This window comes from Anomalospiza imberbis, chromosome 10, assembly GCF_031753505.1.
Source record: "Anomalospiza imberbis isolate Cuckoo-Finch-1a 21T00152 chromosome 10, ASM3175350v1, whole genome shotgun sequence".
In the NCBI taxonomy this organism is placed as follows: Eukaryota; Metazoa; Chordata; class Aves; order Passeriformes; family Viduidae; genus Anomalospiza; species Anomalospiza imberbis.
In genome coordinates this window covers 12,062,269-12,076,071 of record NC_089690.1, presented here as the reverse complement: position 1 = coordinate 12,076,071, position 13,803 = coordinate 12,062,269, and the positions used below count along the sequence as shown (strand labels likewise).

The 13,803-nt window shown below is 47.8% G+C and overlaps 1 protein-coding gene across 1 annotated transcript; it reads right to left on the bottom strand.

Moving 5' to 3' along the window:
• Positions 1 to 6,828: 6,828 nt before the first annotated feature.
• LOC137479617 (uncharacterized) lies at positions 6,829 to 11,411 on the bottom strand. The gene is made up of 7 exons (XM_068200081.1): positions 11,294 to 11,411; positions 10,861 to 11,111; positions 9,677 to 9,833; positions 9,226 to 9,482; positions 8,049 to 8,205; positions 7,590 to 7,858; positions 6,829 to 7,213 (listed from the first exon to the last, which is right to left on the bottom strand). Exons 1-7 carry the CDS (start codon positions 11,409 to 11,411, stop codon positions 6,959 to 6,961), a joined length of 1,464 nt encoding a protein of 487 aa, XP_068056182.1. The 3' UTR covers positions 6,829 to 6,958.
• Between the last annotated feature and the right edge of the window lie 2,392 nt (positions 11,412 to 13,803).

Here is a 13,803-nt window from a genome sequence, read left to right as displayed (position 1 = left end):
GGGAGGCCCCACTGAGGAGGTGCATATTGAACAGGCTCCACCAAAGGGCAGGCAGCTCAAGCAGTGCCAGAGTGACTTTCACCAAGGTACCCTTGCAGGCAGTGTCTCACATAAGCAGCAGAACAAAACTGGGTCCGTGTGTCAGAATAAATTAATGTAATTAAAACCATCCTCTGTAAGGTGTCACAATGTAAAGCTCTTTTTGCAGATGTGTCCCATGCGTATCCATCTTGGAATGTGCTGGTAACTGCTTGCCAAGAACACGAGGAGGAGCTACTGCTGTGTGCATGGATCTCATCAGTCTATTTGCATAATTGCTCTTTCCTAAATATTCACATTTTTTAATGTATTGTAAGACTAGCTGTCAGCTAAGCTCAAAACTGTGAGGCAGCAAAGGAATTTAATTCTACTTACAAAATATCCTATTTTATGTTTAATAAGATATAAATATTTCTTGGTTTTATGTGATGTTTAGCAGCTTCACAATGTCTCTGAAGTATTAATTAATTAATAAGCCAATTATGATCAGGCTGAGAACAAGGTATAATGTGCTGGAAACAGAAGAGGCTTTGATGGCCCAGAGGCAGAACAGGTCCTGGATTCATTGTGGGTTTTAATAGAGTTAATTGCTTCCAGATTAATTTCACTGTGTCTGTGCTAGTAACAGGGAATGCTAGTGGTGATCAAAAATAAATACATCTATTTAAAGGTCTCCTTAACAGGCCAGACTAAATGGTGATGGGTTGTGTTGTGGTCTGGCAGACACACCTTGTCAGCCAGCAGCTTCTTAGGGGGGAATTAACTTCAGTAATGAAAATTACAGGGTCTTCACCCAGCCCAGCCTTGCATGTCTTCAGTCTGAACTGCATGCCCAGGAGGGAATAAAACTCAAGCCTGGGCTGAAAGAGAAAAGAAAGAAACAGAAAGAAGTTTCTTTCATAGACAGAGACTGGGGCAGGAATCTTTGAGTTATGCTGAGGCATGGTGTTAAAAGGGCCTAACCAACTTACCTATTTTTAACACCAAGGTGGGAGGGACAAGGTGCCTGTGGCTACGCAGATGTAAAATCTACAGCTGGAAGTGAAGCCGGGGCTCCTCATGGCTTTCAAATTGCTCCCAGGATCACTGGGAGCAGGCTAACAGTGCTTATCCAGCCCTGTGAGTGAGCAGCACCAGCCCAAGCAGATGCACTCCCTTTCCACTCTGCAGCCTCACAACCCTTCTCCAAGGGCACATCACCAGGATCATCAAGGATATTTTGAGATTGTTTCCTCTCCAACAGGGCTGTTTCAGCTCAAACAGCAATTGCTAAAAAGGACTCCTATCCCAGCCCATCAGAGTGTTTTCCCATCAAGCTGAACTCATGAGAATTAATCATTGAGTACTATTTGGCCCTCTTAAAAACAGTCCCACTAGCAATATGCTTTTAATAGTCAAGTTTCAGAAAATCCCTAGGTTTCCATCCTCTGCCTGGGGAATTGTATGTGAAGGCATGGAGATCTGTCATCCACTGGTTGTTTTGGATAAGGAGATTCAGGGAAATCCCCTGGATCTGAAAAGGTTTTGACTGCCTTAGGGCTGCCTGCATTTGCTCTCTTAATTTGATTTGGAAACACTGGAGTCTAAGGCAGGGGAGGGAGAGCCTGGTTGCTGCTTGCTGAAAGATGATCAGATCACACGATGGACTTCATCTTCAAAGGCCCTTGGGAAGCTCTGTGTTCTGAAAACAAAAAACATAGACCCAACCAGCTTCTTCCAAGCAGAAGGAGCAGGATTTCTTGTAGCAATACCAGGAAGACAATGCCATGGCAACAATTAAATCAGTCTTGTTTCAAAGGTTGCTCTGTTCCCATGACAATGTCACTGTAACTCATCAAATTTCAGTTTCCAGTTTTCCAGACTGTAGATTCAGGAATATTGCATTAATGTGTGTTTATTAAGAGAAAGGCTGGGACAAAGACTGGAAAACAAGTAAAATAAGAAGAAAAACACCAAGATACCTGAGAAGTATGCTGAGATGACAGTTGTGGAGACCACGGTTCATAAACTTGAAATCAGTGGTCTGATTACATAGCCAGAAGACAGAGGATCTGAATTTGTCAAAACAAAACAATTGCCTGTTATTAATAATTCACTTTATCAAGAAAGACAAAAGGTTCAGGATGGAATTGGTTTGGGTAACTAATGACCCAGGTAATATCTCACTTTCCTGACGTCTTCTGGGCTCCTGTGGAAGGAATAGCAATCCTACCTCAATTCCCATTTTCTTCTGAGCTGTGGAGAAAAGTCAGTGTTTTACAGAAGATCAGGGAGGAACAGTACAACATGTACATGAAAGTACCACCAGAAACATTGTCCAGCCTTTGCAGACAACACACTCATGCAGAGTTTCTATACTCATACAAAAAGAGCAACTTTATAGTGTTTTTGACCTAAATCAAAACTTTAATCAAGCTTATGTTAGAGCTGAGATCCTAAAACGATTTCCACTGGCCCCACTGCAACTGCATGTATGTGACTCCTCCTGCAAACAAGCCTTGGGCCTATTAAATGTCATTAGTTAATGCTACAAACAAGTTTTCATTGCTTTTAAGTTAAAGATGCACAGAGCCCAACGACTAGAGAGATGCACAGCCTGAAGTTCAGCTGCTGTATATCTCTTAGCTGAGTTGCATCTGCTGAAGATTTAGTGCCTAAGTAATATTGATATGTCAAAATATCCAGAGCAGATGTAGGATCATGGTAATTGCATGTGTCACATCAAATGTGTTGTGCTGCACAAGTTCTTAAATTTCTTCCTAACTTATTGCCTTAAATTCAGCATTGAGTTACTGACTTGTAAAGGCTTTAAATCTTAGCAGTGCAAAGCTCACTATTGTGGACAGGGAAATTACTGTTATTAAGGATAATTGATATTAATACTCAAGCCAAGGCTTCTGTCCTCTTGTTGCAAATAAGCACAGGCTTTTCTTTTTGTCTGTCAAGAATGTTATAGGCTTGTACTCAAATTTGAAACTCAGGTCATTCCTGCGATTCACTGAATACCTCAGAACAATCCCAAGCACACACAGAACTAGTGATCTGTGGCTCTATGGTCTGTTATTTTAGGTGTCACTGACCTGCAAAGAGCTCCTCAATGCAAGAGAGACAAGGAGCTACCTGAGAGTACTGCAAAGGCCACAAAGATGATTTGGGGTCTGGAGCATCTCTCTTATGAGGAGAAGTTCTGGTAGCTGGGCCTGCATAGTCTGGGGAAAAGTGAGAGGAAATCTCATTAATTAATATAAATATCTCACAGGTGGGTGTCAGCATCCCTGCTTGGCACCAGTCGATGGTGGGTGGGAACTGACTGTCACTGGCAGTTCATCATCCTACTGTAAAACTTTCACACCTTCTCTCTGGGAGTTCTCACAGGCAGCTCCTCCCAGCACTGACTCCTTGCCTCTTCCTTCCACACGGCCAGCTGACTCCATCCTGTCCCCAGCACAACCACCTGAACCCTTCTCCTCACAGCACAGCCAACTGACTCCAACTCTCCTCCCAACCCGCAAATCCGCTCTTTTATAGCACCCGTCCTTATTGGACCATCCCTGTTGGACTCAGCTGTGACCTGTTAAGGGCAAGGCTGTTCCTATCTTTGGTAATTAGCACAGCTGCAACTCATCAGGGGCGAGATTGCCTTCAGCACTATCTCTGCTCTCTTACAATCCATCCTCCCACAGGTGGGTGTCAAGAGGGAGTGCCACGCTTTTTCCAGTGGAGGAGCAGTGGCCATAAACTAAAACACAGACAGCTCCACCTCAATATGAGGGAGAAGTTCTTTCTATTGAGGGCAGCAGAGCACTGGAAGAGCTGCCCAGGGAGGTCATGGACTTCTCCCTCTCTGGAGATGTTCACAACCCACATGGATGGTTCCTGTGTCCCCTGCTCCAGGTAATGCTGCCTGGCAGGGGGGTTGGACTAGATGATCTCTAGAGTCCCTTCCAACCATAACAATTCTGTGATTCTGTGAAAACAGTTTTAATGGACAATAGAAAGATTTGGTTTAGAACCACATAAGATCTAATGACACAAACCTCCAAACAAGGTAACAGCAGCAAGAAATATGTCTTCAAAATTATGTTCTACTTTCTTAGGTTTCTCAATATCTCCTCTTATCCTGTCTAGATTGTTTCTCTATTGATTCCAGCTTAATTAATCATTAGATACTGCACCATAAAGCTCTGATTGCAGTGTGTAGTAGAAAGTATATGCAGAAAAATGCTGCAGAGTTAAAAGAAACTCTTTGCTTTTAGAATCACTGGAATTATCAGAAAATTGAAAATTTAGTATTTAGAAAAATTCTTACATTAACACATTAAGTATTAAAGCAATTGCTTCAGTCATGTGATTTACTACTAACAGGCAGCAACGTCAGGCTTATTGAAGTAGACAAACTGGAGAGTTCCATTCCAGCTTCCGTTGCCTGGTGATTGGCAGAAAAATGCAAAGCAAAGACAGCTGCTCCCTATGTAAGCACAGCCAGGCGTGGTTGGTTTTGAGTGCCAGAGGGAATTTAATGCTTTTAATGCCTAATAACTGTCTCCTTGCTGGGGATTCAGAAGTAGCTTTGAGGAACAGAGAAAAACTAGGGGTTAGTTCATATCTACCCCAGGGTATATGGAAGTGTGCAGAACTAATGCAGTTATACATGCTTGTCTGGGTGACAATTTGTTGGACCAAATTTCAGTGTCCGAACTAGCAGCCTGTGGCTAACAGCAGGCTGCTGTGTGTGAAAATATGTAAAGAATCAAGAATTGCCAGGTGAAAGTTTTACAAAGGGATATTGCAGAAGGCTGTGTCCCTGGTTTCCTGGAGGGAGGCTGACAAGGTGGAAGTGAAATGGCATGTTATGACCTCAGTCTGAAACTAAATGTTGTCTTATTTCTAGTAGGTATATGCTCATAGTGAGGTAAAGATCACCTTGGAAGAAGCCTGAAACCATTTTGCAATGAATGGAAGGTCCTCTCAGATAACTGTCAAGCACTTCGACAGCTTGCTGCCAAAGTAGGTTCAGAGAAAACAATGCACTTACTTGTCCCCCTATTTTATTTTATGTCAGTGGTGTTCTGTTGGGAGAAAGTGGTTTTCTGTCAGCAGCTGTAACATCACATTTTGACAACTCCAGGCAAGGTCCCACTCTGCCTCAGGTTTAACCTGAACAGCTTGCTTTCAGCATGTTGTAACACCTCAGATGACAGGGGTGGCTGTGGTGACAGGGTTGCTGGTGCTGTCCAGCAGCCTAACAGAGCTGAAAAGAACCTGGCATAGTTTGGGGGTGTGAGCCCAAAGATACTCCTCCACATCCCCCAAAGGAAAGCTTTCTCCCCCAATCCTCATTAATTACAAATATTGCATTTTAAGCATAAACAAGACATGACACCTTTCTGAAAAAACAATTCATTATTTATTAATTATGAGGTGGGAAGGATATTTTTCCACCTTGTGACTGCCATGGATTTCAGGCTTTGAAAGTGGTCCATGCAGTGATAGCAATGTTAGAACAGGAGGTGTCTGTGACCTCATCTTTCACCTCCAAAGTCCCCAACCTCCAGTGTCTGCTGGAGCTGATCTGGTGAGTTTGCTCACAGGGTTTGCTGCCTGCTCTGAGGTGTATATAGTTGTGAGCAGGAGTGCACAGCTCTCAAAGGTGCTGATAAACCAAGCTTAATTCCTCAGGAACTGTAAAAAATATGGAAGAATGAGGGTTTGAATTGGGTTTGACCCTCAAATTTCAGTTCTGGGAGGTTTTTTGTGATGTTAGGAGAGCTTTATGCATGGTAGCTAATATTTCTCAATCAGATACAGAAGTGGAATCACGTGAAAGGGCAAAATATAACGGTGACCACAGAATAGATTTGCCTGCCCTTACTTAAAAATCTTTCAATCCAGGTGCTGCAGACAGTCATGGAGCAGCCAGTAAAAATGCTTTTAACAAAATGTCTATGAAGATCATTACCTGTTTGTGTAGAAATATGCTTGATTCCCAGAACTGAAATTGAGCAAATTAGCAATGTAAAAACAACAGCAGCTTAATCTGGATATTAAAATTCTAACTGCAGAATAAAACAAAAGAAACAAACTGCTGCAGATGAAGGGTAGTTAATTTGCTCTGCAATACCTTAAGGCAAAAATATTTGTCTATGGAATTTGAACTGTTTTCTAGTCTTCTGAGAGACCCTAAACATAGATCCTAAACACAGAAGCAATCTGCAGCACTAAACCCACAGTACTGTAGCTATAAGTAGGATTTGTGTTTTCTGTTTTGAGCAGGGAAGGCCAAGCTTCTGCTTTGCTCTGAACACCTGACCATTTAGGGCCTGATTCAGTTTGTTGGTACCATTCTGGTGTTTTGGGTCGTTGTTGCATCCCCACTGTTTATCAGTACATGGTTCTCACTATAGGTTTTTATCTTTATTGGTATCACTCAGCAAGGGAGAAAGGCCATACAGGGCTTCAAGCTGAAAAGGATCTGAAAAGCTGTAAAATTACAGTCAGGGTGTAGATTGACTGTAGGCACCCTGAGAGTTGGGAAAAAGCCCCATAATACAACTTTATCTCTTCCAAAAGAAGAAAGGGAGCTAGAAGGGTCTGAGTGCTGCCTAGCTGGCTGGTGGAGGCCCAGAAAGAGGGTTTGCTGTAAAATGGGACTTTGAGAGACCTGGGAAAAAAAAACCCAAAAACTTGAGAAAGAAGTCAGTGTCTTAGGCAGGTGGAGGAGGGTAGTTAAGGAGAAATTACTTGCACACAAAGCTATCCTCAAACAGATAAAAGATGATTTTAGGCAAGTTGAGTTTGGATTTTTACATTTTAATAGGCCTTTGAATTAATTATCACAGCAGTTGCTAGTAAGTCTCCATTACACTTGTGGCAAAAGCTGAACAGTGACCAGGGACTCCATGCCTTGCTTGAGCTCTTCCTAACAGCAACTCTGTTCTAGTATATCTTTCCCTGCCTTTTCAAATTTGGCAGAAGTGAAGGAATGAGCAATATTGCTGGAAGTGAAACCAATACTGGCAAGAAGACCACCACCACCAGCAGCCACAAAAGGAACACAGGCCATAAGAGGAAGACCAACCACAGGAATACCGGCCACAGCAATAAGACTGGCAGCTCCTATCCCAGCTGACACTGCAGAAGAAATGGAATTGATATTTTGAAGTGCTTTCTTGGCCTGTAAAGGGAAAGTAAAACACAGGTTAGAGACATTATAAGCACTTATATTTACCCCCAGACATGATAACTGAGAACAGGGAAAGATAATCAGGGTAATTGAATCCGGGTCAGACGTGCCCCATGAGCAGAAGGGGTAACACCCAGGTTTGTACCCCTAGGAGTGGCACTCACTAAGGGGGCACTGTCAGGGTGCAGACAGAGCACAGTGACCCTCCAGGGGCAGGGGCTCTGGGGAGGCAGCGCTGCTTTGGAGCCCACGCCTGGCACTCGGCTGTCCCCATGCAGGCTGCAGGCTGTGTCCCAGTGCCGCGGCTCACAGCGAGCAGCCAGGAGGTGCTCTGGGAGGCACCCAGGGGCTCGCCCGGGGCACTCACCTGCTCAGAGACTCCTTCTCCGTAGCGAAGCATTGTCACAAAGTGCTCACAGTTCTTGAGAAACAAACGGTATGGCACCTCCCTGTCAATCCATTGCTCAGCACGCCGGATGATCTCCTCCATTGGGAAAGGAGTGCGGTGACAGTCATACTTGTTGTTGACACACCATTCATCATTTTCCACCACTTTCTTCAGGAGCTGCTTCTTCACCTTGGCCTTTCTAGAGAGTATTGTCCTACTGGTGGCTGACAGAGCTGGGGCTTCCTCTTCTAAGAAAGGCAGGGAGAGGATAAGGCAGGCAGACCTTCTTTAGCCCCCCCAAATCCTCAGATGGCTTTTGGACTGCTCCTGGAAAGCTCATCTACACGCACAGGGTCCACCAGCAGCCATGGAAGGACATAGGGCTCCTGGAGCACCCCAGCATCCACTCTGCACCCTGCCAGGCTGCACCAGCCTTACCTGTATCAGTCACATGGATGACATGTCCTTTCCCCAGGTAGAGGGCCCAGTGCGTGTAAAGTCCCCTTTTGATCTCGATCAGGTCCCCAGGGCTGGGGTAATCCTTGCCTTCTGTCATATCAGGAATGTGCAATTCACCAGCTACAAAAGCCTTCAGCTGGAAAACACACAGTTAACACTTGGCAATAAATTTAGTGTACTTGGTGAGAAAGTTAAAGTTAAAATCAGTTTTTCCACAGAAAGAGCCAATAGGATGTAGCTGATAAAACAAGGATGAGGGTAAAAAGCTTGCACCAGTCCTCAGCAAAGCACAGGATGTGAAAGTAGCAGGGTAAGGAAAGGGGAAATTTGCTTCCAAGCGCTTGCAGACTAACACAAAAATCATCACAGACAAAAAGTAAAAGCAGATGTGACAAACAGGCCAGCGCTGCTGGGGATCACCTTGAATCGATGATATGCTTGACTTGGTATTTCTTAACGGGACGGCAGGGAGAAGCAAAGGCCACAATGCTGAACTTGCACACAAGCCTGTATTCATATAGAAGAAGATTCTAGGCATTATGAGTTCGGGTATGTACATTTTAATTAATTCTTTCTGTAAGGATGGCAAAAGCAGGGCAGAGACCCCGTGCAGCCAAGGAATCCCTTGGCTTTCCCTCCAAAGCTTTCTCTGAGCTTTTCCTGATGGCCCATCAGTGCTCTCTTCCTCTCTGGATTTCAGCCCCAGCAAGCCCACCCACACAGTGAAGGCAAGAGCACAGACCCTACTGCCAGCACGCAAACAATTGCTATCTTGTCAGGTAAAGGGGAAGCAAAACTCAGGCTGGAAACACAAGGAGCACTTTCATTTAGCCCCAGGTATGGTAATGGAGAATAGGCAGGGATAATCAGGATAACTAAATCAACAAGAGTTATGTGGCCCATGAGCAGAAGGGGTAACAGCCAGGTTTGTACCCCTAGGAGTGGCACTCACTAAGGGGGCACTGTCAGGGTGCAGACAGAGCACAGTGACCCTCCAGGGGCAGGGGCTCTGGGGAGGCAGCGCTGCTTTGGAGCCCACGCCTGGCACTCGGCTGTCCCCATGCAGGCTGCAGGCTGTGTCCCAGTGCCGCGGCTCACAGCGAGCAGCCAGGAGGTGCTCTGGGAGGCACCCAGGGGCTCGCCCCGTGGCACTCACCTGGCCACCATAGCGGAGTTGTGTCACAAAATCCTCAGAGCCTCTGCTGAGCACATCACATGGCAGCTCTTTGCCAATGCAACCCTCAGCACGCCAGATGATCTCCTCCACGGGCAGAGGAGTGCGGAAACGGTCATAGTTGTTGTTGACAGCCCAGTCATCATTTACAGACACCTTTTTCAGGAGCTTCTTCGTAACCCTGGCCTTTCTAGAGAGTATTGACTTACTTCTGGCTGACGGGGATGGGGCTCCTTCATCTGTGGAAGGCAAGGAGGAGATAAGGCAGGCAGGCAGATCTTCTCTAGCCCCCCCAAATCCTCAGATGGCTTTTGGACTGCTCCTGGAAAGCTCATCTACACGCACAGGGTCCACCAGCAGCCATGGAAGGACATAGGGCTCCTGGAGCACCCCAGCATCCACTCTGCACCCTGCCAGGCTGCACCAGCCTTACCTGTATCAGTCACATGGATGACATGTCCTTTCCCCAGGTAGAGGGCCCAGTGCGTGTAAAGTCCCCTTTTGATCTCGATCAGGTCCCCAGGGCTGGGGTAATCCTTGCCTTCTGTCATATCAGGAATGTGCAATTCACCAGCTACAAAAGCCTTCAGCTGGAAAACACACAGTTAACACTTGGCAATAAATTTAGTGTACTTGGTGAGAAAGTTAAAGTTAAAATCAGTTTTTCCACAGAAAGAGCCAATAGGATGTAGCTGATAAAACAAGGATGAGGGTAAAAAGCTTGCACCAGTCCTCAGCAAAGCACAGGATGTGAAAGTAGCAGGGTAAGGAAAGGGGAAATTTGCTTCCAAGCGCTTGCAGACTAACACAAAAATCATCACAGACAAAAAGTAAAAGCAGATGTGACAAACAGGCCAGCGCTGCTGGGGATCACCTTGAATCGATGATATGCTTGACTTGGTATTTCTTAACGGGACGGCAGGGAGAAGCAAAGGCCACAATGCTGAACTTGCACACAAGCCTGTATTCATATAGAAGAAGATTCTAGGCATTATGAGTTCGGGTATGTACATTTTATTAAAGCTTTCAATTAATTCTGTAAGGATGGCAAAAGCAGGGCAGAGACCCCGTGCAGCCAAGGAATCCCTTGGCTTTCCCTCCAAAGCTTTCTCTGAGCTTTTCCTGATGGCCCATCAGTGCTCTCTTCCTCTCTGGATTTCAGCCCCAGCAAGCCCACCCACACAGTGAAGGCAAGAGCACAGACCCTACTGCCAGCGCGCAAACAAATGCTATCTTGTCAGGTAAAGGGGAAGCAAAACTCAGGCTGGAAACACAAGGAGCATTTCATTTAGCCCCAGGTATGGTAATGGAGAATAGGCAGGGATAATCAGGATAACTAAATCAACAAGAGATATGTGCCCCATGAGCAGAAGGGGTAACAGCCAGGTTTGTACCCCTAGGAGTGGCACTCACTAAGGGGGCACTGTCAGGGTGCAGACAGAGCACAGTGACCCTCCAGGGGCAGGGGCTCTGGGGAGGCAGCGCTGCTTTGGAGCCCACGCCTGGCACTCGGCTGTCCCCATGCAGGCTGCAGGCTGTGTCCCAGTGCCGCGGCTCACAGCGAGCAGCCAGGAGGTGCTCTGGGAGGCACCCAGGGGCTCGCCCCGTGGCACTCACCTGGCCACCACACCGGAGTTTTTTCACGAAGTGCTCACAGTTGCTACCAAACTCACGATATGTCAGCTCCTTGTCAATATACTGCTCAGCACACTGAATGATCTCCTTCACTGGGATAGGAGTGTGGTCGTGATCAGACTCGTTATTGACACGCCATTTATTTTTTTGCACTACTTCCTTCAGGCGCTGCTTCTTCACCTTTCTGGTGAATACTGGCATCTTGTGGACTCCAAAATTTAGGTCCTGTTTACCTGTATATGGCAGGGAGGAGATAAAGCAGGCAGGCAAACCCTCTCTGGCCCCTCCAAGACCTCAGAGGGGTTTCCTTTGCTTCTAGAACAGTCATTTACACGCACAGGGTCCACCACCAGCCCATGAAGGGAGATAGGGCTCCGGGACCACCCTGCACCTTGCCAGTCCGAAATACTCTTACCTACTGGTGTCAAGTTGATGACATATCCATCCCCCAAATACAGGGCCCAGTGCTGATGCCGTTGCCGGTCGATCTCGATCAGGTCTCCGGGCTGGGGTTTGCAATTGTTCTGTCCCATCTCAGGATCGTGCAGTCAGGACGTGCAGCTGCAGCTGGGCTGGCTCAGCGCAGGCAGAGCGCAGCGGGGAGGCGAGGGCTGTGCAGGGGCAGCTGCCGGGAGCGCAGGCACCGAGGGTGTCAGCGGCGGCCCCGAGGGCAGCGGCTGCCGGAGCGGCGGCCCCGCTCGGCCGGAGCCGGCTCGGGGCCGCTGCCGCCCGCCGGCGCCGGGCGAGGGAGCGAACGGCCCCGCTCGCAGCCAGCGCATCCGCCGAGGGCCGAGGCCGGGCCGGGCGGGCGTCCGGCTGCTGCCGCCGTCCGCGGCTGCCCCCGCCCGCCCGCGGTGCCCGCGCTCCCCTCCCGGCCGCGCTCCGCTCGGGGCTCCGCTGGGGCCGGGCCGGGCCCGCTCCGGTGCCGGGACGCGGCTGCCCGGGAGTGCCCGCGGTGCCCAGCCCGTGCCCGGGCCCTGGGGCACCCCTGGCCGCCCGGCAGAGCCGCGCCCGCCGCCGGCAGCCTGCAGGGGCCGCATCCTGCTGGAAACGCCCGATCACAACCCCCGAGCTCCGCTCACCCCCGCGCCTGCCCCGCTGCTGCAGTGGTCTCTCGCTGCCCGCTGCTCCCATTATAAATCTCACGGCGGAGGTAATTCCGTGAATTCTACCGGGCTCACTGCCAGCATCTCTCCGGAGCCGGCCCCTCCCATCACACTCCACGCCCACTCCGAAGAAGGCTCCGCTTCCAGTCGTGGTGCCAAGATCACCTGTTGATTGGAAAATCTCATCTTGTACCCGAGGAAGCCGAGCTGCTGCCTCATTGCAGTGAGCCTCTGTCCCCAAGTGGTTCTTCTGTCCAGTGATGGGCAACAGCACTAACCCTCTCATTCCCAGGACATTACCTGGCAGAACAACCACCCCTGGATGCTGATTAAAACTTGCCTTGGGTACCAGTCAAATATTCGGCACTACAAATGGCAGAGGATGCTGCAGAGGAGTTCAAATGGCCCCGTATGAATGCACAAGACTATGCAGCAAAAAGCATGGATCCGTTTTATGTTAACCCACCTGCAAACACAGTAAAGAGAGTGAGGTGAGACCCTACAGCCAGGCTCAGGGCTGCACAATGCTGGGGCTTCAGCCCAAGTTTTCATCCTCTGATGTGAACCAGATTTACATGGCTGAAATCCCTACAAAAGCCCCTCCATTTAGGGAGGGGCTGTGCCCATCCTGGCTGTGCCTCAGAGCACATACATGGATATTTTTCTTGGATGTTGGGAAAAGAACAGCCTTGACTGTACTCATTGCCAACTGTAAAGCCACCTAACTGGTTTAGCTGTGAAAAAATCTTTGATTCCATTTCCAGGAATACAATAAGGAGTTTCAGTTTCAATTTGATTAGATCATGTTTCCCTGTATTGAAAAGAAAAAAATATTTTGGGATGTAATAACAAAGGGCAGCAGAAAAACAACAGGAATTCCTGGCTTGATAATTTCAAACATTTAAGAACATATGTTAAAAAAAGCAATGAATTAATTCTTTGTTTTTCTTTGCTAGCTTGCAAAGCTTTTGGTGTACCTACTAAACCAACTTTTTCTCAAGCCACAAGTTTTTCACTTGAACTCTTCTGATTCCCTCCCTGATGGGGCTGGCAGGGGAGGGGCAAGTGGCTGCCTGGTGCTTTGTTGGCTGCTGGCTGGGGTTAAACCTGGACAACCTGTTCAGAGCAGACAAAAGCAGCCAGCCTCTCACAGACAGCTGTTCTGCTCTCACCTGTCCCTGCAGTCCAGGCAGATGCCTGTAAGAAAAGCAACACAGGATTCTGTGTCTCACAGGTGGGGTGCAGGTAACCTGGTTCCAAACACTTCAGACAGATACTCCAGGTAAAGGTAAATAAAGCACACTTAGCCTGAACAGTTTTCTTCCAAGACAATGCACACATCAGCTTTGAGACAAGGAAAAGGCATGGCTCAGTACATTGGGAGATGAAACATTGGTGCTGCACAGCTCATTCTTCACATTCCTCACCCCCAGCACAGCAGGGACCCTGGCTTTGCCTTCCTGCTGGCTGGGGGAAGATTGAGCTGGTGCTTTAGAATGCTTATGAACACTTTGGAATCAACATTTGGTCACTGAAGGGAGAATGGCCGCAGCTTCGAGGGTCAAATGTTCCTGGATGCCCTTGTAATTCTTTAAGCCTCATTGTTTTGGCAGCTGAAAGAGGAGACTCCTAAAATGGATTGGATTGGAAGGGATCATAAAAATCACCTGGCATGCTTGTTCATGTCCAATGCCAGCAATCACTGCACTTAAAGTGTGATGGGAGAAAACTTTGATGGTACAGTGGAACAAACAGCTGATAAAGAAACATCCTACTGGGGTTTCTTGTCAGACCTCCCCACACTGGGGCGTCTGCTGCT